This window comes from Stegostoma tigrinum, chromosome 2, assembly GCF_030684315.1.
Source record: "Stegostoma tigrinum isolate sSteTig4 chromosome 2, sSteTig4.hap1, whole genome shotgun sequence".
Lineage (NCBI taxonomy): Eukaryota > Metazoa > Chordata > Chondrichthyes > Orectolobiformes > Stegostomatidae > Stegostoma > Stegostoma tigrinum.
This window is the reverse complement of record NC_081355.1, coordinates 112,794,650-112,819,900: the sequence shown is the minus strand read 5'-3', so window position 1 is coordinate 112,819,900 and position 25,251 is coordinate 112,794,650. Positions and strand designations below refer to the sequence as shown.

Here is a 25,251-nt window from a genome sequence, read left to right as displayed (position 1 = left end):
CGCATCCAAAAATCATTCTAAAATATTCGTGTAACAGGAATGATGACCAAAATTTTGACAACAGAGTTGAATATGCGAACGCCCAGGGACTTTAAATGTATTAAAGATGTTGTATATACTTTCGCACACTGGCATATTTCACACAGACCCCCATCAACACATAGCTCATCAAAACAATGATCTAAACTAGAGCAGACACACTACTTTGTACCCTTGCTCTTTGGTTAGTGACTTACTCTATTTTTCTCGTTTAATTTGATTTCCTTTTGTTACTTGGACAAAGCAAATTTTCGAGGATCAGTAATTTGACGTCCCCAACGACCGACGAACGGACACCATTGGTCTAAACTCCTCAGTCAAACTCTGCCTTCACCCAGCCCAAACACTGGCACCCCCTTCTCACGCGTCACTTCCGTGACGTTCCATCGTCCGGTTTCCCCTAACACCAGAAGGTCAACCAATCGGCACACACCACTTCCGCCCCGCCTTGCGCTGCCCGATTCCACCACCCTTTCCGGACGCGTCGCCATACTTCCGCCCCTCACGGCCGCTGGGTAGCCTTCCCACCTCCCAGCGCGTCACACCCGCTCTGCAAGCAGTGGTTGTGCTGGTGCTGAACTCGACCGGAACGAGGGCTGTTTCTGGCCCAGGTCGCGGGCGATCCGCAGCGATTCCAAGTTGTCCCAGCCACTCCGCTTAGAGATTGTCACCCCTTTGATGATGAATGTTTAAACCTTCCTGAATTCAGGTTGTCTCTGTGCCTCATTCTCTCCTGTTTATACCCCGAGCTTTTATTCTCCGCCAAGGATATTTGACGCAGGGATTTAACAAGCACATCTCCTCCAAATATTTAATTAATGTGTTACACTGTCAGTAAAATAAGCTTGACACTACACACTGACTTCCAATGAACAGTTCCGGGGTTGGGAGTGGACCGTCCGGTTGTGGGTCTGAAGTGTTAATTTTTTAAAGGTAATTCCCTCCTATATGTTGTCATTTTGTAATTTTTTTCGGGATTTCCGTCTGATTTATTTTATTTGGAATAGTGGGCGCTGGTTTTTTTTTTCTCTGGAGTTGGGAGACCCAGACTTTAGCCTCGTCCACTTCCTCCTCCGTTCCCGGGTCTTTGCTCTGGTCCAGCCGCCCTGCTACAGGCAGATCTTGGGCGACTCTGCAACCTCCGCCCGCTGCAGCTCCCAACAAGGCTGACCCCGTCTTGCTATTTCCACGGCTGTGTTCGGCTGAGCTTCTTGTTTTGTGTGTATAAGTATGTTTGCTATATAGAGGGCTTTAAAGTTTCGTAACTCCTCGGGTTGTGGATGAGGTTTCTAGTGAAGCTATTCGGCTGTGGGGACAGTGTATGCTTTACTGTGTTACCAATAGTATCTGCAAGTCCTGCAGAGGCTATCATTAACCACACAGTAAAATGTAACTTAGATGCATCGAGCGAAAAAATGTTTCCACCATAATATAAGCGGACCGCGCGCAGGTAGGATCACCATCAGTAAATGTTGGAAGCAGTGTGAACCAAAGTATAAACCACACAGGATCTGGTGGTTTAAGTCAACGAAGAATGCTGAAGATCAGGTAGCATCTTCAGAGAGAATTGAAAGGCAACGTTTTGTCGTGGTGGACTGTCATCCGTGAGGGCAGACTGGCAGATGCTTTGTGTCCTGTACGTAAATTAAAAGGCGTTTGACGTACTATACCACAATATGGGCTTGCTGGCAAAATTGAAATGCGGGGTTTAAAGGGCCCCGTGACAGTGTACATATAAAATTTAACCAAGTTTTAAAATAGCAGAAATGCCTAAATTTTTAAAATTTCTGAGCATGAAGAAGTGGTGAGCGGCTCTTTTTTAGACTAAGGGGAATTGTACAGTTGCATTTCTCAGAAGTTAGCATTGGGACTTCTCTTTTTCGTTATGTGTTAATAACGTGGACGTAGGTAGAAAGTCCTGTCTCTATGCCGTATCATTCTTTGATTCTGTGAATCGTGTTTAAACAGTGCAGAGCTGCTTCGGAAAGCAGTGAGGAAGAGGTGTCTGTGATAACAAAGTGTGAGGCTGGATGTACACAGCAGGCCAAGCAGCATCTCAGGAGCACAAAAGCTGACATTTCGGGCCTAGACCCTTCATCAGAAAACGGGGGATGGGGAGAGGATTCTGAAATAAATAGGGAGAGGGGGGCAGGCGGATCGAAGATGGATAGGGGAGAAGATAGGCGGAGAGGAGACAGACAAGTTAGAGGGGCGGGGATGGAGCCTGTGGAGGTGAGTATAGGCGCGGATGTAGGGAGGGAAAAGGTCAGTCCGGGGAGGATGGACAGGTCGAGGGGGCGGGATGAGGTTGGTAGGTAGGAAATGGAGGTGCGGCTTGAGGTGGGAGGAGGGGACAGTGGAGAGGAAGAACAGGTTAGGCAGGCGGGGATGGCCTGGGCTGGTTTTGGGATGCACTGGGGAGAGGGGAGATTTTGAAGCTGGTGAAATCCACCTTGATACCATTGGGCTGCAGGGTTCCCAAGTGGAATATGAGTTGCTGTTCCTACAACCTTAGGGTGGCATCATTGTGGCACTGCAGGAGGCCCATGATGGACATGTCATCTAAGGAATGGGAGGGGTCGTTGGAATGGTTCGCGACTGGGAGGTGCAGTTGTTTATTGCGAACCGAGCGTAGGTGTTCTGCAAAGCAGTCCCCAAGCCTCCGCCTGGTTTCCACAATGTAGAGGAAGCCACGCCGGGTACAGCGGATGCAGTATACCACATTGGCAGATGTGGTGGTGAACATCTGCTTGATGTGGAAAGTGATCTTGGGGCCTGGGATGGGGGTGAGGGAGGAGGTGTGGGGGCAGGTGAAGCACTTCCTGCTTTTCTGAGAGCCCTAAAGAAAGGTCACTTGACCTGCAACATTAACTCTGATTTTTCTCCACAGTTGCTGCCAAACCTGCTGAGCTTTTTCCAGCAGTTTCTGTTTTTATTTCTGGATTAATAGTCTGGTGATAATACCATTAGGCCATTGCCTTCCTAAACTCCTGACAGCCAGACTCGCCTCATCAGCTTTTGGCTTCCAAATGCTTCTACCCAGCTAGATGTTGAGAATTCTCGTTGTGGAATTTAGAGGGGGGGACCTGGTCGCCCCAGTTCACTGCTTACTCCAAAAAACCTCCATGCTGGACAGCAGGCACCAATGTTTCAGGGTATGCTTCATAGGCATTGGCCACACTCATCCACCATCCATTGATATTGGTATCTGATATGCACCAGCCTCTTACAGGACACACCTGAGCTTCAATGCTGTACCTCAGGCCACACCAGCAACTATCATTGTGCATTCAGGATCACACATCCGGCACATGGACTGGACCAGGCTGTATGTCCAGCCATTCTGTTTGCCATTGGATTGCTAGCTGATTCTGACTGTCCCTGGACGCTCACAGCACCCCGTGTCTTTTTATACTCGGCCAGCGACACCAGGCTCACGATGCCCCCATATTCTCATGCCATTTGAGTGCAGGCACAAAGCCAGGAAGTTCCCCAGAAAGCTTTAGTTTACTCAAGCGAGATTACCTTTGAACAGAGTGTCCCTTCATTGTAAGTCAAGGACAGCCTCTGATACCAGGCTGAGCCATGGTGAGTCAAAGTCAGGATTTTCTCATCGGGGCCGAGAAGCTGAATGCCAGGTAGCTCACCACTCATACTGACTCTTCCACCCCTACTGGGGGCTGTTTTGTGTCCAATTTTGGGCCCCACACCTCAGGAAGGTCATACTTGCGCTGGAGCGTGTCCAGCGGAGATTCACACGGATGATCCCTGGAGTGGTAGATTTAACATACGATGAACGGCTGAGGATCCTGGGATTGTATTCATTAGAGTTTAGAAGATTAAGGGGAGATCTAATAGAAACTTACAAGATAATGTATGGCTTAGAAAGGGTGGACGCTCGGAAGTTGTTTCTGTTAGGTGGGGAGACTAGGACCCGTGGGCACAGCCTTAGAATTAGAGTGGGTAAATTTAAAACAGAAATGAGGAGACGTTTCTTCAGCCAGAGAGCGTTGGGCCTGTGGAATTCATTGCCACGGAGCGCAGTGGAGGCCGGGACATTAAATGTCTTGAAGGCGGAGATTGATAAATTCTTGATCTCTCAAGAAACTAAGGGCTACAGGGAGAGTGCAGGGAAGTGGAGTTGAAATGCCTATCAGCCATGATTAAATGGCAGCGTGGACTTGATGGGCCGAATGGCCTTACTTCCACTCCTATATCTTATGGTTTTCCTCCTGGACTGAGAGAGAAGCAAGCATTAAAAGAGATGAAAGTGGGTGGTGCAGTTGGGGAGGTGTCCAAAGTGAGTGAGTAGTTAGCAAAGAGTGCACGCTGGGTTATTGGTGTCAGGTCAGAGCAGGCAACAGCAAGTGAGGGAAGATGTTGCAAGCATTTATGAAAGGGGTATGGTGAAAAATCTCACTAGGCCTGAAACTCAAATCCAACACATCTTGTAGTTAGCTAAAAAGGGTACGGTTCTGTCGACTGTTATGATGTTACCTTTCCCTGCTGCTAATTGAATGTGGAGGTTCTACCCAATATTTTTAACTTTCTGATGCCAAATTCATAGTACGTAATAAGATCCGAACTCGGATACCCAAGCTAAAAAGTAAACTTTCAGTACTGCAGATCAAAAGTCTAAAATTGAAATGTCAAGATTGCATTTTGTGAGAGTCCACAACTTTTAATTAAATATTTCATTATATTACAGAAATGGATAAAATAGTTAACTGTCTGTATCGAAGACCTGAAGCACTTTTCAGACTCATCTGCTTTCCCTGGGCTGGAGGTGGATCTATACATTATGCTCAGTGGGGAAAACACTTTACCAATTTAATAGAAGGTAACAGCTATGAGTACTGACATCTGTATTTTCAGTTGAAAAAAATGAAGCAAATATGACTGTTGACTGCCCCTCAATTTAGGACTGCCTACACAGAGCCACAAGTTTCATATAACTGAATTCAACCGATTGTCAATGAGTGGAATGCTGATATTTCACTCGGTAACGTCACTGTTACAGCACCTGTTTGTTCGTTGTAGTTCCAGTAAAACAACAGCAAATTCTATTCTAGAAAAGTCAAAATTCAGCACTTAAGAGAAGTGAAACTGCCCATCTGTATCAGGAAGAATTTCAAACTTAAAGCTGTCCTGAGCTTTATGTCTAATCATCGAACTATGCTCCCTATCAGAATGGGGAAAATAGCTGATTCTGTCTGCACAATCACATCATGATGCAAGGTTGAGAAGGTTCTATGGCCAAGTTAGTAGAGAACTGGGCCTGGATTTTCTTTTACTATACCGCCACTGGTCAGGAGGTAAATGGATAGGATCATTGGTGGTGAAGCTTACAATTATATTTCTGTCCAACCTTTGTTTTCCTCCTCCATACACCCCTCTGGAAAGCCCAGAAATCTTGTCACTACCTTGCCACATGTAAATAATGGCAGGAGGTGGGCTGGCAGCATGTCTTGTTTCCTTTTGTCTTGTTGCCCCTGTCAAACCCAGGATCAACTACAAGAGGAAATGACTAGTTCCTGAGATATAAGGAAATGTCTAATCATGTGCCTTTTGTATGGAAGGACTGTGTTAAATGTCTGAAGAGACTTGATTCTCACTGTGTTCTATTCCAGTAACAAATCCCCTATTTTTCTGAAATTGGAAGAAAGTGACACTAGTAATGAAGTTCTTTAATTTCAGTTTACTCAATCCGCCTTCCTGGAAGAGAAACCCGTTCTAAGGAGCCTATTACACAAAATTTTGAGGAGCTTATTGAGGAAATTTCCAGCGCCTTGCTGCCCTGCCTTAAGGAGAAGCCTTTTGCATTTTTTGGTCACAGGTATGGAAGCTAATGAATCAAGTCTGGATTTATCTTGGGTGATAAAGAACCAAACAATTTCAGCAAAGAAAAAGTCCTGTTCGCATTGTTAAGATGGTTTACTGCATACATTGTTACCATTTTCATGAGTATTAGTTTTGAAATGTAAAAGTTAAAATGCTGGTGTCTGTCTGGAAGACTTCACTTACTTCACTTCTTCAATTTCAGCCACAGTTTAGATAAGGCAGTTGATTTATTCCAACGGAAAAGTAGAATTTTTTATATGAAATGACTAGTTTATCAAATGTATTGCAAATCAACAAATATCAACTTCACACATTTCCCTTTCTAACCAAATCACCCTTGTATTAAGAAAATGGACTGTATTTTGTTTTTAAATTTGGGAAGTGAACAGGAGTAATTGAAAAAATGGAAAGGACATAGAAGGTTGTGTAGTGGAGAGGGGAGGAGGATGTGGCAGGAGAGAAGTAACTTAGCAGGAGTTATTTGTATGCATTAACACCTCACTTGTACCTAACCCTGCCTCCCATGTATGCAATTTTCTATTCTCCCAAGCGGCAGAGAGAAGGTACACAGCAATCAATTCTCGACATGAAATTCAATGTGGGTATCTGACTGCTGCAGCTTGCTACTCACTCTGCCAAACTTCCAGCTTGATCAGCAGCCCACAGCATTGCAGGCACACGTGGTCAGCAACTGAAATATTCCATGAAACACACGCAGTGCCCAACGGTATGTGATGCAATCATGACCGTGCTATTGGCCATTACAGATTGATCATTGTCACCTCCTTGAAGCAGAAGTAATTACAAGTGACCTTAAAAGTTTCACCTGCAGGACACAGTTCACAAATGCCGTCCAAGAACTCCAACAGCATGAAGCTGATTTCCTCTTATCTTGAACTGTAAGTATTTGCCAACTTGCTCTGATGTGTAATACTGCCTTTCTTGGGGATGGGGGTACAAGTGGAAGGTGTGGAAAGTCTACCACGTTTATGTCCTGTAGTATCAGTATAAATGGCTTGTGCTGAATACAAAGGAATAATGTTCACTTGGTCAAACAATTGTGAATATATTCCATGCCCCCCTCTTGTTGGCGTTGTCTTAATGTCCCACCCTACCAAGGACAATGCTCAACTGCCATTTGTGTGTGATGCAAATGCTGACTGCTCACATTACTGAGAACTTATTCTAACTCTAATTAATACTCTCAAAGCAGCACTGATGCTGTTACTAATGGATCCACCCACAGCAGGAGTCATCATCAGGGGTAACATTGCAACAAAAATGCTGAGAAAATGAGGAGTAATGAATAGACCAACATAACCTCCAGTGACTGCCAAACAGCCTGCTCATGAAGTCTCAGTTGAAGGATCCCTCGGGATGTGGAGGAGTTACAAAAAATCCAGAGTCAGTCATTCTCAATGCCATTTCTTTCAGATGAGTTCGGAGCATTGTTACTGTTAACTGAGGAACAAGGCCATCTGCTGACATGGGACTGTGACTTGAAGGGGTAGGTAGCTATCCTATCCTGGTGGCCGTTAAGGTGACAGTTGCACCAAACACTTATGCAGCTGGTTGCTTCCAAGGATTCACAGGCGATTAGTTCAGGATTTTGTAATGCTCAGCCAACCAATTTATTCAGGCTGTTAACAATGCAGATCACACCACTTCACCTCATTTCCATGTGATGTGGACAGTGCTGCAGCCCAGGCAGTAGACTTTGCCAGTGTTAGGGATGGCCCTGACTGATCAGCACAAATCGGCTGATGGCTGCCCATAGCTAACACAACAGAACTGGCAGACAGTAGATAGAGAGCTTGAGAAAATATTTGCTTAATTCAACCTGCACAAGTTAGAACAATAATAGTTCTGTGAACCGAAGGTTACAGAACTGAGGTAGAATATGCAGCAGCAGTTGTTTGCGCATATGACATAGATACGAACATTTCACACTACATTTAATTAGTGACTCTCCCTTTAATTATTCAATCAATCTGTTATAACACTAATGATAGAGGGTTTGAATTAAAATCCTTCAAATAATTATAGATTCACTTATATACAAAAAAACTAAAAACATTCGAGGAAAAGATTCAAATAAAATTGAGAGTAAACCAGTCTCGGACAGTAAAAATGGCTTCCACATCACTTACAGAGAGAATTAAATCAGAGGTACAGAAACTTGCAGACATTGGAATGTGGGTTGAATGAGCACACTGCAGGACAGCCAAGGATGAAGATAGGCATGTCTAGTAAATATGGTGAGAAAGAAACTGCTCTCAACTTATTAGCTAAAGAATTCTAACATTCGGTGTAACCATATAACATTGTTGGAACCTATGTTGTTACAATGAGCAAAAATCAATATTCCTTTGTATTTCCTGTATTGAGGTTAATAAGGAATTTTAAAGGCCCTGAAGTCAGAGGCAAGTATCCAATTAATTGGCAGTTAACTTGACGCAGTTGACAAATGCCTGGGAAGGAATGTACTTGAATACAGTGACCATTGTGAAAACCCTCAAGAAGGAAGATAAGAGTGTCTGGGAAACATCATGAAACAATGGAGGACTGGGGCATGACCACGAGTCTGTCCATCTCTAGCCATTCAGTCATATGATTAACTTAATTGGAAATGTAGGTAATTAAATGATTGGTTTGCAAATGTTAAAGATGTAATGAAACAAATTTATAAAAATGTTTTCCTTTGTTCAGTGACAACCTGTCTGGATTTTCAGAAGATTTCTTCTACTGGTTTAAATGTTAATAAGTCCTTTACTGGAAGTGAACTCCTTGGTGTCAAGTCAACCATTTGGTCATTTCCAGCCCAACGTCAACATACAGGCTTCTGTCAAGTACAGAGCACCCAGTGTATTGAGAGTGCCATGTCATGTCACAGCTAACTTTATGAACAGAAAAGTTGTTTTCCATTCCATCAATGTACCCGTCATCTGTGATCATTGGTGCCACATTGTTGAAATCTGCAACAGGTATCCTTGGAAACTGCCATGTTGTGCTTATCCTTGAACTCCTATGTTCCTGCCTCATCTCCAGGGCCAGATGCCATTCAAGGATGGTTACAGCATGACCAAGACTCCTGACTGAAATTATGTCTGATGACTCCGTTATAAATGTCCTTACTGAGGCTGATTGTAGATACTTTGCTACCCATTCTGGCCATCAGAGCCATCAAGGAATAGGTTGAGCACTTCACAGTGAGGCTCCAGTGCTGGGTTAGCCTAGTGGGCCTTGCAATGTGAGTGTGCCACATGGTTCAAGCATACTGTGCTTTGCACAACGTCAGGCCATGAGCAGATGTGATGACTGCTGAGAATCTGGGAGTGTAACAACAGTCTTCAGTGCAGGAAGATGAAGACATGGTGCAGGAAAAACAAAGATCAAACATTTTAGTTCTTCTGAGGAGGTAACTAGCAGATCAGGTAACAGAAAACTGCAGACGTACATTTGGATTTTCAAAAGATGTTTGATAAGATACCAAATATAGGGCTACTAGACAAGAGCCCATGTATTGAGGCAGTATATTAGTGGGGATAAAAGATTAATTAACTAATAGAAGACAGGGAGAGATAAAAGGGGATATTTTCGGGATGGCAGCCAATAACTAGTGGAGTGCCACAGGGATCACTGCAGGGGCCACAATTATTTATACTAATGACTTCAATGAGAGAAGTGAATGTACTGTTTCCAAGTTTGTGGATGATATAAAAGAGATAGCAAAGCAGGTAATGAGGATGACACAAGGGATCCATACAGCGATACCACATAGATTGAATGAGTGGGCAAAAACTTCGCAAATGGAATATCATGTGGGAAAATGTGAAGTTATGCTCTTTGGCAGGAAGAAAAGAGGAGCCGAATATGGTTTAAATGGGAAAAGACTACTGAAAGCTGTATTACAGAGGGATTTGAGAGTTTTCTTGTGTAAATCTCAAAAAAAGTTAGCATCCAAGTTAAGCAATTGTTGCAGTTTTACTGTGAAAATTCTCATTATAAGTGTAGCAAGATGTACACTTTTTAAATTTAACTCTTTTAATGTGAGGCATAGCTGAGAGTTGTAGTAATGTGCTAAAACCCCAGTTATACATTTTACTTAGGAAATCGGCTGTGCTGAGGTACGAGCAGCAATGTTCAGGTATAATATTGTGCTAAGTGAATTTTGTTAGGCTTTTGTTTCAAAATTCATCTTGTTAAGAATGTACAATGATTTCCCAGGTGTGGCAGGAATTGGGAGTGCATTTTCATCCACATCTATTCTAAGAAGAAACGATTTGAACTGAAGGTGCTGGGAACAGTCTGTTCTGAGGAAGGGTCACTGGACCCAAAACGTTAAAACTCTCCACAGATGCTGCCAGACCCGCTGAGCTTTTCCCACAATTTCTTTTCTATTCTATTCAGTTTATGCACACCACCCCCAATCTGTTACATAAAGTAAGTTTAGCAAGTTACAGCATCACTGGCCAAAACAGCAGGAATTAGACAATGCCTTAGCACAAGGATAGTCACTTCAATTCCAAGGTTCTGATTCTCACTAGTTTATTTAAGCCCCGGGTGGAGTGTTGCATTCACTTTGGGCACCATGTATTTGGAAGGATATGAAGGCATTGGAAAGAATGCAGAAGTTTGCAAGATTCATTCCGAGATGAGAAACTCCAGTTATGAAGGTAGTTCGGAGAAATTGTAACTGTTTTTCCTTAGAGTAGATTTGATAGAAATTTTAAAACCATGATTTATTCAGATAGAGTAGGTAGGGGGAAAACACTTGCCACTTATAAAAGGATAGAGAACAAATCGAAAGTAGTTTGCAAAAGAACATTGCGTAATGTTAAACTTTTTTCATACAATGAATCTGAAATGCAATGCCTAGGAGTGTGGTAAACATGCATTCAATGTTAGCATTCAAGAGAAATTAAATTGTACATTATTTGAAGAGTTGTTTGGAAAAGACAGGTGAATGTCACTAACTTAGTGTGTTTGTTTAGACAGCAAGTGCTAACACCATAGGTAAAGTACCTTCCTTCTGCACCATAGCATTCTGTCCTTCCATGAAAAGGAACAGTGTGCAGGGTTATGGGGTATGGCACTAAGTGAATTGCTCATTCAAACAGCTGCTGTGGTTGTGATTCGCCAAATGTAATCCCTACCCTAAATTGATTCTTCAATTTATTTAATAGCTAAACACCTTACTATCCTGTTAAAACTGTAAAGGAAACAAGTAAATAAGCAGAAGGTTAGAATGTAGAGCAAATGGAACACACTGTCACCAAGAGGAAGCGCTGCTAAGAATGAGGAGGAACAGAAATAGCAGCCACCTTCACTAATTACTTCCAGGAATTTAGTGGAAAGCAGGCTTTAGAGATTAAAAAGTTTGGCATGCAGGATGTTTGAGACAAAGCTGAAGCTAGTGATAATGAAGGTGTTTTGAACCATATATTGTTTCTGTGGAGGATTATTACAGTGGGAAAAGGATTCAGTTAGTTGTGTCAGATCCTGTTATTTGCTTTGATATGTATAGCAGTGATAGTTTCCGGCTGTATCTCTTAATTTTACTCTCACTGTTAATAAATGGGCCTTCTTTTCCATATCTTTATCACATGGGTATTGGTAACATGACAATGTGAGATCATGCTGGATCTGTAATGAAAAATAGGTTACCTGTCCAGGCATCTGAAGCACTATATCTGATTAGCCGTGATGTGGAGGTGATGGTGTTAGACTGGAGTGGACAAAGTCAGAACTCACATGACACAGTATATGGCAAGACAATGGCCTAGTGGTATTATCACTAGACTATTAATCCAGAGACCCAGGCAATGTTCTGGGGATCCAGGTTTGAATCCCATCACAGCAGATGGTGGAATTTGAATTCAATAAATATCTGGAATTAAGAATCGAATGACGACTGTGAATTCATTGCTGATTGTCGGGAAAAACCCATATGGTTCACTAATGCCCTTTAGGGAAAGAAACTGCTGTCCTTACCTAGTCTGGCCTACATGAGACTCCACACTCTCAGCAATGTGGTTGACTCTTAACTGCCCTCTGGGCAATTAAGGATAGGCACCAAATGTTGCCTTGCCAGCGATGCCCTCATCCTGTGAATGAGTAAGGGGGAAAAAAAGCAGATTATAGTCCAACAGGTTGATTTGAAACCACAGGCTTTCGGAACTTCGGTTTCAGAGAGCCTGGTCTGAGAGTTTGGTCTACGCTCCAAAAGCTTGTGATTTCAACTAAACCTATTAGACTATAACCTGGTGTTGTGTGACTTCTGACTACATCTGGTTAGAGTGGAATTCTACATTTTGCAAGAAAACCATGTGATTATGTGGGAACAAAAGTGAATGCAAATGCGTTAATACCCTCCTAAATTTGAGGTATGCGTTCATCATGAAATGGCAGTACCTGCTCATTCTCCTTGTTTCTAGGGAGGTTTATGAAGCTATTTGCTCTGAAGAAGGCTTGTTAGTAAGCTGTTTGACACATGTATGCATTGTGGATTCACTGTCTTGCTGGTGTCCCCTTGTGGTTTTTTGGAATCGGCTTGATGTAGAAGGGTTAAAGTGGTAACCTTGACCAACATTGGCTCTTTTTCAGTAAAAGAAAGTGAAAAGTATTTTGCCTTTACAAACTAAGAATCAATCTGTCAGTTCCCTGATGTACATACACATTGCAGAGTGCCTCATGTGGATAACACTCAAGATGTCTTGGAAGCATTCAGTAACATGCAAGTTCCATGCTGTTGTAACCTTCGCTTCCTAAAGTCAGAGGTATGCAAGTGTTATGTGCAGAAGGTTCTGGAGTAGAGGGCATGACTGTGAAAGCCTGGTACATCAAATGGAATTGTTGAAGGCAAGTTTTATCACTGTTTGTAAGAGCATGTGGAAAAAAACTCTTAATTCCTGTCCTGTGGTGTTGAGACTGATGTGACCAAAACACATAAGGGATACTTAAATTTGTTAGTCCCACACTAACTCCCCTCTCATTTTGTACTGCATTCAGAGCTGAGCAGAGTCACACCATCCTTACTACCTTATATGATGAATTTCAAAGCCATTAATAACAGCACTGAAGGAAATTAATGGCAAGAGAAAAAAACAACAGGATTTGTAACACATGCATAGTTAAATCACAGCAAGAGGGAAATGACACACATAAGCGGAGGTGTTGGTTGTTGAAACAGTTTGTTTTGTAGGAGGCTTACTTAAGCACTCAGTTCCTGTAATACAGCTGAAACTAGATTTTACATTCAGGTTGAGTCTTAGCTAGAGTCTGGCCCGCTGACACCAATTTTGTAAGGTACAGTTAATGACAAGATTTAAATATTGAAATTGGCTCTCTCCAAAGTTGTCTGTTGGAAAATTGGGCACCCTGCAAGCCAATTACATGAAGTTGAACATATATATTCTTTATCAATTGTCTTTGAGGTTCTGCCTTGTTTGTGATTTTGCAACATCACAGTTAGTCTTGATTTTTGCCTTGTGCTTGATCAGCAAATGCAAATTTCCGTCAGATTGGCAATAGTCAAAAATATTTAGTTGAGATGTATAAAAACAATTATGCTATTAAATGAATAATCTGAGTCCAGGTACCAGTTTGATTCAAAATAGACAACAACAGCAATAGTGCTTATTTCACAGACGATCAGTGCAAGATCATTAAGACAAAGCCAAGGTGAAAAATTACTTAACCAGTTGTTTTTCTCTACAGTTTTGGAGCATACCTCAGTTTTGCTACAGCAGAATTGATACAAAAGAGTCATGGTTTGGAACCTGTACACCTTTTTATATCTGGTGCTTCAGCACCACATGTAAGTAAAATGTTTTACTTTAGGAAACTATTTTTAATCAAATCAGTTGCACTAAAAAACATGCTATGAAGTATGAGATAACAAGGTGTAGAGGTGGATGAACACAGCAGGCCAAGCAGGAAAACTGACATTTCGGGTGTGGACCCAAAACGTCAGCTTTCCTACTCCTCTGATGCTGCTTGGCCTGCTGTGTTCATCCACCTCCACACCTTGTTATCTCAGATTCTCCAGCATCAGCAGTTCCTACTATCTCTGCTATGAAGTATGATGCCTTTTTCTTTGAAACTGTGAATTTCCAACCTTATTCTCAGTCTGGCTGAGCTGACCATAAATGTAGACTTCCTTGAGTCACATTGGCAACCATTAAGTAATATAAAACATGTTATCATATGGTCAGAGACATGTTTGTGTAGTGGTTTGCACGTAATGAAGTCCTGACTTAGGCTATGCAATGAGGAGGAGGCAGTGGTTAAACAGCTTCATTCAGGACAGCTTGGAGGAAATCCCATTGTGAATTTATAGCAATAGAAAGTTCTCTGAAGTAATTAAGATAGAACAACGATGTGTTCTTACTAAACAGCATATGGACCTCAACTGTCATAGAAAATTACACAATCAATCTCTAAGCATTCAACAGTCATGAATACTTGATTACTTGGAGATTGATCGTGTAATTTTCTATGAGGTTGAGCTCCTTATGGTGTGTAATAAAGGCATTTAATGCGTTGTGGTAATTATAAAGGAATTCTGTAACACCTACAGTTTTCACTACTTATAGAATCGTATAATCCCTACAATTCAGATAGAGGCCATTCAGCCCATCAAGTCTGCACCAAGCCTCCAAAGATCCTTCCACCCACACCCACATTCTACATCCTGTTCACCTAATTCTGCATTTACCAACCAAAGATGGAATCAAACCTGCATCCTTGTTAAGCAGCAGTGCTAAACACTGTGCCACAATGCTGTCTGATACTGATCTTTAGTAAGCACATTCAGGCATCAGGTTTTGGAAAATTTCCCCCAGGAAGGTGTGATACTTTGATCGATCTCCACACTTAAGTGTTGTGACCTTGAATTTCCATGTATTTGCTTGTCATTCACTGCTTTTTGTTTTAATTGTGCTTGGAGAAAGCCAGTTAAAACAGTTTTTTTTTCTGCACAGTATATTGGTTACTCCTTACCAAGGAACAATTCTGTGTACTACTTTGAAAAAGACAAAAAGTAGTTTTCTCTAATTTCAATTGTGAACAAAGAACGTGACAAGATGGGAGCATGCATCCAAACCTTGAGAGATGAAATAAATTAGCATCTCTTCTTTTCTTGCCATTGAAATTGGCAGAAGCTTTAATATCTGGGCTGTCCAAAAATATACAAATTCATTAGTTGCCCTAAAAAAGAGGATGACTCGTGGAGTCTACTCAGTCCTGAAACCATGAACTGGATTTTATGTTTCACAGCCTTTTGTATTTTTGATGGGTTATCGTGTAAAATAGATGGATTGCTCAAACAAGCCACTCCCATAATCTGGAGGGTGTACTTGTGCTGAAATTGACAGTCTGCTCACCATATGTAATTTGGGTCAATTAGGTTGATTAAAAGGCTCATACTTTAATATGATTGTTGTGTGGATCCTTTTTAAAAGGACAGGAAAATAGGAGAAAATCCACTGTGGTTTTATGAAATAATAACCAATTTATTAGATTTCTTTGAAGTACCACATGTACAATGGATTGGTGTGAGAGTGCTGGGGCGCTGCATCAAAGATTATTAGACAATGTGTAGTATTGAGCAATGTAGTAACATGGATAGAAGATTGACTGGCTGAACACTGTGTGTGTGAGTGACTGTTTATTTGATTGGCTTGAGAGTGGAGTCCTGCAAAATCTGTGTTAAGGCCTCTGTTTAATGTACTTTATGTCAATGACTTTGGGAGGTACGTTTGCAGATGACTCTAAGTCAGCTAAGTATGCATGTTGTGAAGACGACACAGGGATGCATATGTACTCTGTGGAGCTGGAGGAGTACAGCAGGCCAGGCAGCATCAGAGGAGCAGGAAAGTTGTCGTTTCGAGTTGGGACCCGTCTTCAATATTTCTGAAGAAGGGTCCACACCCAAAACGTCAACTTTTCTGCTCCCCTCATGCTGCCTGGCCTGCTGTGCTCCTTCAGCTCCACACTGTGTTATCTCTGACTCCAGCATTGGCAGTTCTTACTATCTCTGCACATGTACTGTATCTGCCAGAGTCTTGCCCATTCATTCAACATTGTGAGTGATGGTGATTTTGGTTAAGCAGACCATTCAGTACTGGAGCAGAGGCTAGTGAGATGGTTCAGAGACAAAATTGATTTAGCCAGAGGGAATGAATAAGGGGGGTGCAATTACAGTAATTAAACGAAGTGTGCCACTGATGTCCATTTGATAATACAGTATGAACTAGGATGAGTATAGAAAGTTCAGAAGGAAATAAAAAAAGAAATTGGAGAGAAGAGACTGACAGCTTACATGAAAGGGAATCCAGAAGTCTCTCTTTGGATAGTAATAGTTTAAAAAAAAGTATTAACTGGCGTAATGTAGCAAATTGGAGGCTATAAGGGATCCTGAAATAGAAACAGTGAGAATGGCTCAGTTACTAAATTAATGTTTTGCATTTCTCTTGAGCAAGAAAGAAGATGCTCCCCAAGTCGTAGTAAAAACGGAGGTAGTTAGTATTAACGTTGGTAGATGTATTTAAAATCATGAGGAGACTGGTCACAGTGGATAAAGAAAAACAGTGTCCAGCAGAAGGATCGTAATCAGAGATTACAAATTTAAGGTATTTGGCAATAGACACTTCAGTGGCTATGAAGACAAACTCACACAGCGAGTAATTAGGATTTGAAAGGCACCACCCATGTGGAGAAGCTCGAGTCAATTGAGGCTTTCAAAGGGAACAGGATCATTGTATGGAATGGAAATTATTTACAGTCCTATGGGCAAATGGCAAGGGAGTGGCTCAAGGTTGAATTCCTGTTCAAAGACTGAAAGAGATAAGGTAGACTATTTCATCATGGCTGACTCAAAATTTGAAAATTTCCTAACAGCACTGTGTGTGTACCTTCTTGATGGACTACACTGGTTCAAAAAGGCAGTTCTCAAGCATCTTCTCCAGGCCACTTGGGGATGGATGACAAAAGCTGCTTTTGCCAGTTATTTATTTTAGCAACTTTTGCATATCCAACACAGCTGTTCTTTACCACACGTGCCCCCAGAGTACTAGTGAGACATAGATTCATTGACATTTACAGCACAAAAGGAAGGTATTTGACACATTACATCTGTGCCAGCCAACAAAGATCTGATTACATTAACCTAATTTTCCAGCTTTTGGCCCCACAGCATTAACCTTGATACTATTCAGGCTGCTCAGACAGTACTGTTAACAAGGTCACTAGTGATGCTACAGAGAATGGCACTTCTATTTTGGAGCTGAAGACTACAAGGTGTCAATATAATAAAGTGTGAAGCTGGATGAACACAGCAGGCCAAGCAGCATCTCAGGAGCTGTGCCTTTTCTTCATTGCATTTTCAATGCATTAAACTTGCAGCTAATTTCTCCTTGGATGTGAAAGGGCGGTTGGGTGTGGCATGACAAAGCACCTTTTTTAAAGCATTACTTGTGACATAAGTGGTGCCTGGCCCTAGTGTATTGTCAGCATATTATATGCCAAGCGTACTGAGCACTTTGGTAAATAGACTCACTATGCTTAAGGAGCACTGGCATACACAGCAACCAAATGGGCAGTGATCAGAGTACTTTGTCAGTCCCCTAGATATTTCACTTTATGTGTAGGAAGCTGCTTCTGAAGTTGAATGTGCATTACACTTTGGCCATGTTCATTTATTGTGCATTATGTAGTAACCAAATGAATCAGTGCCTTAACATACATCCTTCATTTCCAGCATCTTTGGAACCTAGCAAAATTGACTGAAAGCCTCCTTGCTGATAGCTGTGAGAAATTTGAATAGATTTCTGCAGTTTTAACCATGTTCTCTGACAACACAAAACTAGCATGACCCTAATGTTGCACTAATTGACACGCACGTGAGAAATTAACAAAAACATCAAATGATAAAGTTGACATTAAGATATGTTATTGGAGCAGAGGAAGAGAGACTTGTGCTGCCATTGAAGGCAAGTGAAAATAGCTGAAACACTGACATTGATACTTTTATAACCGTGAAAATACAAAGTACAGAAATTAATTTTTTACATTTTTAAGCTGCATCGTTGAAGTGGCACTAAATGATTCTTTCACCTTTATCTATAATGCAGTCTCCAGCTCGCTATCCTATTCAGAAGAAGTCAGATCTCCCAGACGATGAATTTTTGAAATGGATGACATCTATTGGTGGTACCCCATCTGAAATTCTTGCCAACAAAACCATTCTGCAACTGTTTGTCCCAGTGTTAAAAGCAGACCTTAGACTTGTGGAATTAGTTAGGTAAATGCATGTTGTTTATGTAGAATTAATATTATAAAATGAGTCTACAATGTGTGATTTATTTTCTATCTTTTCTCTTTCTTCTATTCAAACTGAAGTATATAGTTGTTTTTTGACATTAATTTGTTATCTAACAATAGCTGTAGTTTAGAGGAGATTGAGTCTTGTAGGAAGTACAGTCCCAGCATGGCTAAGAACTTAAGAAAGACTGCAGTGGTTGAACTTTCCTTTCTTTATCCTTCAACTTAAGACTAAGAAAGACTGTAATGTTGAACTTTTGCCTTTTTTATGGTATACTAAGAGTGGCTGAAATGTTTAACTTTTAACTTGGTTCCTTATTTCTTTCTGCCTTGTTCTTATGTTTTTGTACCTAAGATGATACCATGTGTGGCGACATTGAAAACTTTTCCCTGTCCTCCTATATTTTTGTGCTTGAGTACATAAAATATAAATCGAAATCTAGTGAATGCGAAAAGATCCAGTTGGATTAAACTCCCCTCCCCTTCAGTCATCACCTTGCAATAGCAAAAAATGAACATAATCATCTTGGAACCCTTACAGTGTGAAAGCAGGCCATTCAGCCCATTAAGTCAACACTGACCCTCCAAAGAGTATCGCGCCCAGACTCACCCTATTCCTGTAATCCTGCATTTCCTGTGGCTAATCCACCTAGCCTGCATATCCCTGGATACTGTGGGCAATTTATCATGACTAATCCACCTAACCTACAGATCTTTGGACTACAAGAGGAAACCAGAGCACCCGGAGGAAACCTATGCAGACGCAGGGAGAATGTGTAAACTCCACACAGACAGTTGCCCGAGCGTGGAATTGAACCCAACTCCCTGGAGCTGTGAGGCATTAATGTCACTGTGCCAAAAATAGAAATTGCCAGAAAAGCTTTGCAGGCTTGGCAACATCTGAGAGAAATCTGAATTGATCTGGAGGAAGAGACAGCTGGTCTGATTAGCAAGTTTGCAGATGACACTAAGATTGGTGGAGTAGCAGATAGTGAAGGGGACTGTCAGAGAATGCAGCAGAATATAGATAGATTGGAGAGCTGGGCGGAGAAATGGCAGATGGAGTTCAATCCAGGCAAATGCGAGGTGATGCATTTTGGAAGATCCAATTCTATACGGTAAATGGAAAAGCCCTGGTGAAAATTGATGCACAGAGAGATCTGGGTGTTCAGGTCCATTGTACCCTGAAGGTGGCAATGCAGGTCGATAGGGTGGCCAAGAAGTCATACGGCATGCTTTCCTTCATCGGACGGGGTACTGAGTACAAGCATTGGCAGGTCATGTTACAGTTGTGTGGGACTTTGGTTCGACCACATTTGGAATACTATGTACAGTTCTGGTCACCACATTATCAAAAGGATGTGGATGCTTTGGAGAGGGTGCAGAGGAGATTCACCAGGCGGTTGCCTGGTATGGAGGGTGCTAGCAATGAAGAGAGGTTGAGTAGATTAGAATTATTTACGTTAGAAAGATGGAGGTTGAGGGGGGACCTGACTGAGGTCTACAAAATCATGAGAGGTATAGACGGAGTGGATAGCAAGAAGTTTTTTCCCCAGAGTGGGGGATTCCATTACTGGGGTCACAATTTCAAGGTCAGAGGGGAAAAGTTTAAGGGAGATATTCGTGGAAAGTTCTTTATGCAGAGGGTGGTGGGTGTCTGGAATGCGTTGCCAGCGGAGGTGGTAGAGACGGGCATGGCAGCGTCATTTAAGATGTATTTAGACAGATACAAGAATGGGCAGGGAGCAGAGGGATGCAGATCCTTGGAAAATAGGCGACAGGTTTAGATAGAGGATTTGGATCGGCACAGGCTTGGAGGGCCGAAGGCCCTGTTCCTGTGCTGTAATTTTCTTATTTCTTTGTTTCTTGAATTAATGTTTGGTGTTGAGTGACCCGTCCTCAGAACTGCGCCTCCGTTCTGCCCATAGCAGCAGCATTCCTTTAGGCAAGGTTAAACAAGCAACTTGATGGGCTTGAGATTGGTATGACAGGTCGGCACGACATCGAGGGCCGAAGGGCCTGTACTGTGCTGTAATGTTCTATGTTCCGTGAAATTCCTAATCACAAATTTCAGTATTAGGCAAATAAAAATTTGCCAAGCAATATCGAGACCTTTGCTGGCACACACCCCACTCCCAAGGCACATTCCCTTCCCAGAACCAAAGCAGTTCAGAATCCTTTGGAAGGGAGCTACTTAGAATTACTACAATAGGGTGAGGAGGAGGATAAGGAAAATGCCCCTTCCTTTTCAGAATCCAGACATCATTTGCTGGGCTGCATGTTTATTATTTGTTAGCTTGATATTCCACTTTCACTTGGCTTACTGGCCTCTGAAGCTGTGGCAAGATTCTGTGTAGCTAGGAATGCAGGAAGATAATATGTCACTGTTAATGAAATTTTAAAACTCAGCATTTACCCTCAATTGTCAAGTTGCTTACTAAATAGCTATCTTTTATATTATGCACGTTTTATTGAAGTAACCAGGAATATGGAATATGTGAGACATTTAAACGCCATTTTGTTCCTTCAGGGATCATTAAGTGTGTAGAATCTGAATTACATAATGGACTGTCACTGATGTGAGTTTGTACAATTCCTAAAGACTTTTCCAGCATCCAATCACAAGGCTGCTACCTTATCAGTAAAACTTTATACCTAGGGTAGAACTAAAGACCGGCTAGAAGAGATCTTTTTAAAATGCTGTCACTGATGATATCTTATTCCCTGGTGAGATATCGATTTGATCTGATTACACTCCTGTGAAACTCTTTGAACATTTTACCATGTTAAAGGCACTATAAAAAGACAAGATGTACTTATTTAACATGAAGTTAATGACTCTTGAATGATTTTGAAATGAGTTTGCGTCTTCCCTAGATATGAAAAACCCCAGGACAAGCTCTTCACTTGTTCCATCAGTAGCTTCGATGGGAAAGATGATGTACCACATGACCTTGAAGGTGAGACTGATTTCAACAATGTTCCATTATGTGGCTTAAAACAGCAACTTCACAAAAATAGCTTTGATTTGCTCATGCATCAAACAAGAGGGTGTTCATGTTGCTGTACAGTAAGTGAAATGAGTTACCAGTAGCCAGTTTGGATACAGTCTGCTGTTTGGGGCAGTCAGGGACAGAGGATCCATACTACAGTACAGCAAGTGGGCCGCAGTCAGTCCTGCAGGTCCAATGTAACCAGTCTGTGGGTTTACACTAAGTCAGTTGTGGAGCTGCACAGTGATCAGTCAGGGGCTGGGTCCCTTATAACCTTGACTTTCATTGAGCTGACTCCCAGAAATGGTCACAGTTAACTCCAACCCCCCTATCCCTTGACTGACTTGGAAGGACAAAGAAAGAAAAAGCACTGGTGAGCAGAGCGGAGCTCGAAATGAAGCGACTTACCCTGCTGTCATCTTGCCACAATTGTCACTTTTCTGAACCCTTTCACATTTCACAACATCCTTCCGACAGGAGAGAGACCAGAATTGCATGCAACGGTCCAAAAGTGGCCGAACCAAAGTCCTGTACAGCCACAACATGATCTCCCAACTCCAATACTCAGTTCACTGACCAATAAAGGCAAACATACCAAATGCTTTCCTTACTGTCCTGTCCACCCGCAGCTCCACTTTTAAGGAACTATGGACCTGCTCTCCAAGGTCTGTTTATTCAGCAACACTCCCCAGGACCTTACCATTAAGTGTATAAGTCCTGCCCTGGTTCACCTTTCCAAAATGCACCTCACATTTATCCAAATTAAACTCCATCTGCCACTCCTTAGCCCATTGGCCCATCTGATCAAAATCTTGTGCTCTGAGGTAACCTTCTTTACTGTCCACTGCACCTCCAATTTTAGTGTCTTCTGCAAACTTACTCACCACACCTCCTACGTTCACGTCCCAATCATTTATATAAATGTTGAAAAGCAGTGGACCCAGCACTGATCCTTGTGGCACACCGCTAGTCACAGACTCCAGTCTGAAAAGCAACCCTTCACCACCACCCTCTGTCTTCTACCTTGGGTTGCGGAAGACTGCAGAAGTCTGAGAGATTGTGGAATTCAGGGATGGGGTGAGACTGTGGAGTTAGTTGATCGCGTAATCCGTAAACAGATTTACTTATTATATTTGGAAGAAACACACCTCCTCTTCCTCCTCCTGGGCCATTAGCAATACTGTAAATGCATTAATCCTTATGGATCTGGCCCCACCTACCCCCCTTTACCTCCTAGATTTCTCTGAACACTGTGAATCTGATTCAGATCAATTAAAGGAAAATTTGTTGAAATTTTGTTGGAAAACTTCAATGACGCTTCTAAGAGCAGACAGGTTTGTAACTACACTTCCTCTGTTTAAAATTGGTAGCGAACAGGTTGGAGCCCTATTTGAAGTTTAAAATCTGCCTCAAATCCAGTTTTACTTAGGGGAAGAATCGCATTGAGTGGGACTTAGGATATGTCTAGGTCAGAGTGAATGGAGTGGCAAGCTCCTTATCCCTGAAGAACTTGCGGAAGCCATTTGAGTTTTATTAAAAATTTAACAAATGAAGATCAAAATTATATTTTGCAATTAAATTCTATTATTGGAAAGAGGGTTAAAATATATTTTGTTTTAATTTTGCAGCCTGGAGCGATTTAACAAGTGGAGAATTTACCATCCACAAGCTTCCTGGAGCTCACTTCTACCTCAAAGAACCAGATAATGAAAAGTTTTTAATAGCTTACATTACAAAGCATTTAGAGACGGCTGAAGTACACTACCTTTAAAGATAGAAATCTTCTTAAATTGAATAAGTTCTGAACGCTCACCCTATATGATATAGAGACCTTAATTTAGGAAGTTACTGACATAACCATGATGCCCCCTGCAGCTGTACAAGTTATAACTGATAACACAGAGCGTTCATTAATGTTAAAGGTTCAGTTGTTTTATTTTCCAAAGAAAATGAAATGTATCAACAGTACAGAAAATAGAGACCGTGTTTTTAATTATTAATATTGTTATTATTAACAGTCATCTGTTTGGACGTGACACACCTCTGGGAAAGGTGCACCTTGAATCCAAATCACCCAGTCCAGAGACAGGGACATTAGCATTGTGCCACAAGACTTCCAATTTCCTTTGAAATGTACGATTTTTTATTAATATGTACCAGATTACTCTGACCACATGATTTTTCAAATTAGTGCCGTGGCTCTTTGAATTTTCATTCAGTATATTTTGTGGCCAATTGTATACTCATAGCACAACATTGTAAAAGGATTCCATTTCAAAAGTTATGCATTTCTGTAATATTGTACCAAACTTAGACAATTTCTTATGCCATTTTGTACATTTGCCCTGTGTTTTTGTTTCATTTAAGCATTATGAACTTGTACCTTGTGTATGTACAATTTAAAGATTCTCCTATTATCACAAAAAAATCCTTTTTAACATGTGCATCTATAGGTGACAGTCCAGGCAGAATTCTTAGAATAGTGTAAGAATGTTCTGAGCCTTAGCATCATAGTTGTTCCTTGGTCTAAGGGGTAGGAAAGCAAAACGGAAGCTTTCTGTAAGGTGAAATTCCCGAGACTGTGGGAGATTCGCATTCTGCCTTGATTTGTAACTGCCTCCCATACAGCTACAAAGCTGTTCCACCCTACAGGAATTTTGGGTCCAATATGTTTAGTGATCCATAAATGTTTTATCATTTCCTGTAAAAGTCATCGAAATGTTTTTGTGGTATCTTCTCCATACATGAAAAGGAAAGACAAACTTAGGTATTTTACAATGATTTGGTTTTATGCTTGCCCCATTAAAAGGTATAATGTTTCAATAATCCCTATCAAAAATAAAGTGACTTTGCAGTTGAATTGTTTTATTCAAAATGAAGTGAGATGTTTTCCAGGTTTATGTAACCTTTATTCGAAGCAAGACATGTCTCAGAGTTTCAGTATGGCATATGTGAAAAAGGTATATTACAGTTGTCATAGTTATGAATTCATAAACCATAATTCTACCAGGCAGTTTTAAAAATCATTCTCTGAGATGTTATTGAGGTTGACACTATTTTTCTTCCATCCCTAGTTGCTTAGAAGTATTTCACTAAGCCATTTCAGAGAGCAATGAAAAGACAACTACTTGTTATATTAATGACTTAAAGAGCTGGTATGCTATTGCGTCTAATCTGTACTTGAATTGTGATCTAAAGACTGACATGTAAGTTGAAAGAAAACAGGAGAAAAATAAATTATTTTCAAGAATGACTGCATGAAAAGCAAAAATATTAAGGTACAAAAGCAATATGTGAGAAACTGGTATTAATTCCATTTCAATCTAGGTAGTAACAATAAATGATTGAACTACCTGGGAAAGATAGATATTACTATTAAGAGTATTATCCCACCAATGTTGCCAGATTTGGTTTTGCATTTCTGTTTTGAAGAGTTGATATGGAAGGATTCTGTTTCATTCACGAATGCTGCATGCTGTGCAGATGCTACTCTGGATATTTTAACTACCTCAGCAGCTAGTAAACGATGGCTGTAACTCCCAGCGGAAAGACCCTCAAATGGCTCAAGGAAACTGTGATCAGGTATATCACACAGCAGAGTGATTAATGAGTGTTGCAACTTATGTAAGAGTGCAATGAGAATATTAATTAGAGAGCCTATATGTCGGAGTATATCTAATAAAAATCTTTATCTGAAATCTCACCACTTGATATGACCATTATCAATTAGCTGTTTAAGCAAATCTACGGTATTGAATGGTCTGCATCTATTTAGGTAATTGATACACCTGAGATCTACACTCTTTCTCTATACTGCAGTTTGAAGAAAATTCTGTGAATTATCCAGGATCATTGGTTCTTATTGCCGCTAGACAATGCCATGTGAACTGCCATCTTTGGACCAAAATTGTTCAGCTACAGTAAGATTCTTTCACTCTTGTGCCTTGTCCCTATCCTGTTGAAATTGTTGTGGTTTCAAAGACGCAGAGGACTTGGATAAACATGGAGATCAAGACAATATTCAAGTTCACTTGAAGTGGTTAAAAAAGAATCT

General features: G+C 41.3%; 2 protein-coding genes across 6 annotated transcripts in view; one reads left to right on the top strand and one right to left on the bottom strand.

Annotated features, from left to right (window-relative positions):
• Positions 1-413, bottom strand: part of crot (carnitine O-octanoyltransferase) — a 72,421-nt gene extending 72,008 nt beyond the window's left edge. For both annotated transcript variants that reach the window (XM_048522745.2, XM_048522737.2), the window contains exon 1: positions 237-413. The gene's annotated coding sequence lies outside the window, so the exon portion shown is untranslated. The remainder of the gene's footprint in view (positions 1-236) is intronic.
• A 155-nt stretch (positions 414-568) lies between these two features.
• Positions 569-24,072, top strand: olah (oleoyl-ACP hydrolase). 4 transcript variants are annotated; one of them, XM_048563219.2, is made up of 7 exons: positions 569-748; positions 4,748-4,879; positions 5,737-5,875; positions 13,600-13,699; positions 18,015-18,184; positions 21,082-21,164; positions 22,826-24,072. In XM_048563219.2, the coding sequence occupies exons 2-7, from the start codon at positions 4,750-4,752 to the stop codon at positions 22,966-22,968; spliced, it is 765 nt and encodes a 254-aa protein (XP_048419176.1). In that variant the 5' UTR covers positions 569-748; positions 4,748-4,749; the 3' UTR covers positions 22,969-24,072. The 4 variants fall into 4 exon arrangements, with proteins under 4 accessions (XP_048419176.1, XP_048419166.1, XP_048419193.1 ...); XM_048563209.2 differs by having other exon boundaries at positions 569-972; XM_048563236.2 differs by lacking the exon at positions 569-748 and adding an exon at positions 1,093-1,257.
• The last annotated feature ends 1,179 nt before the right edge of the window (positions 24,073-25,251 follow it).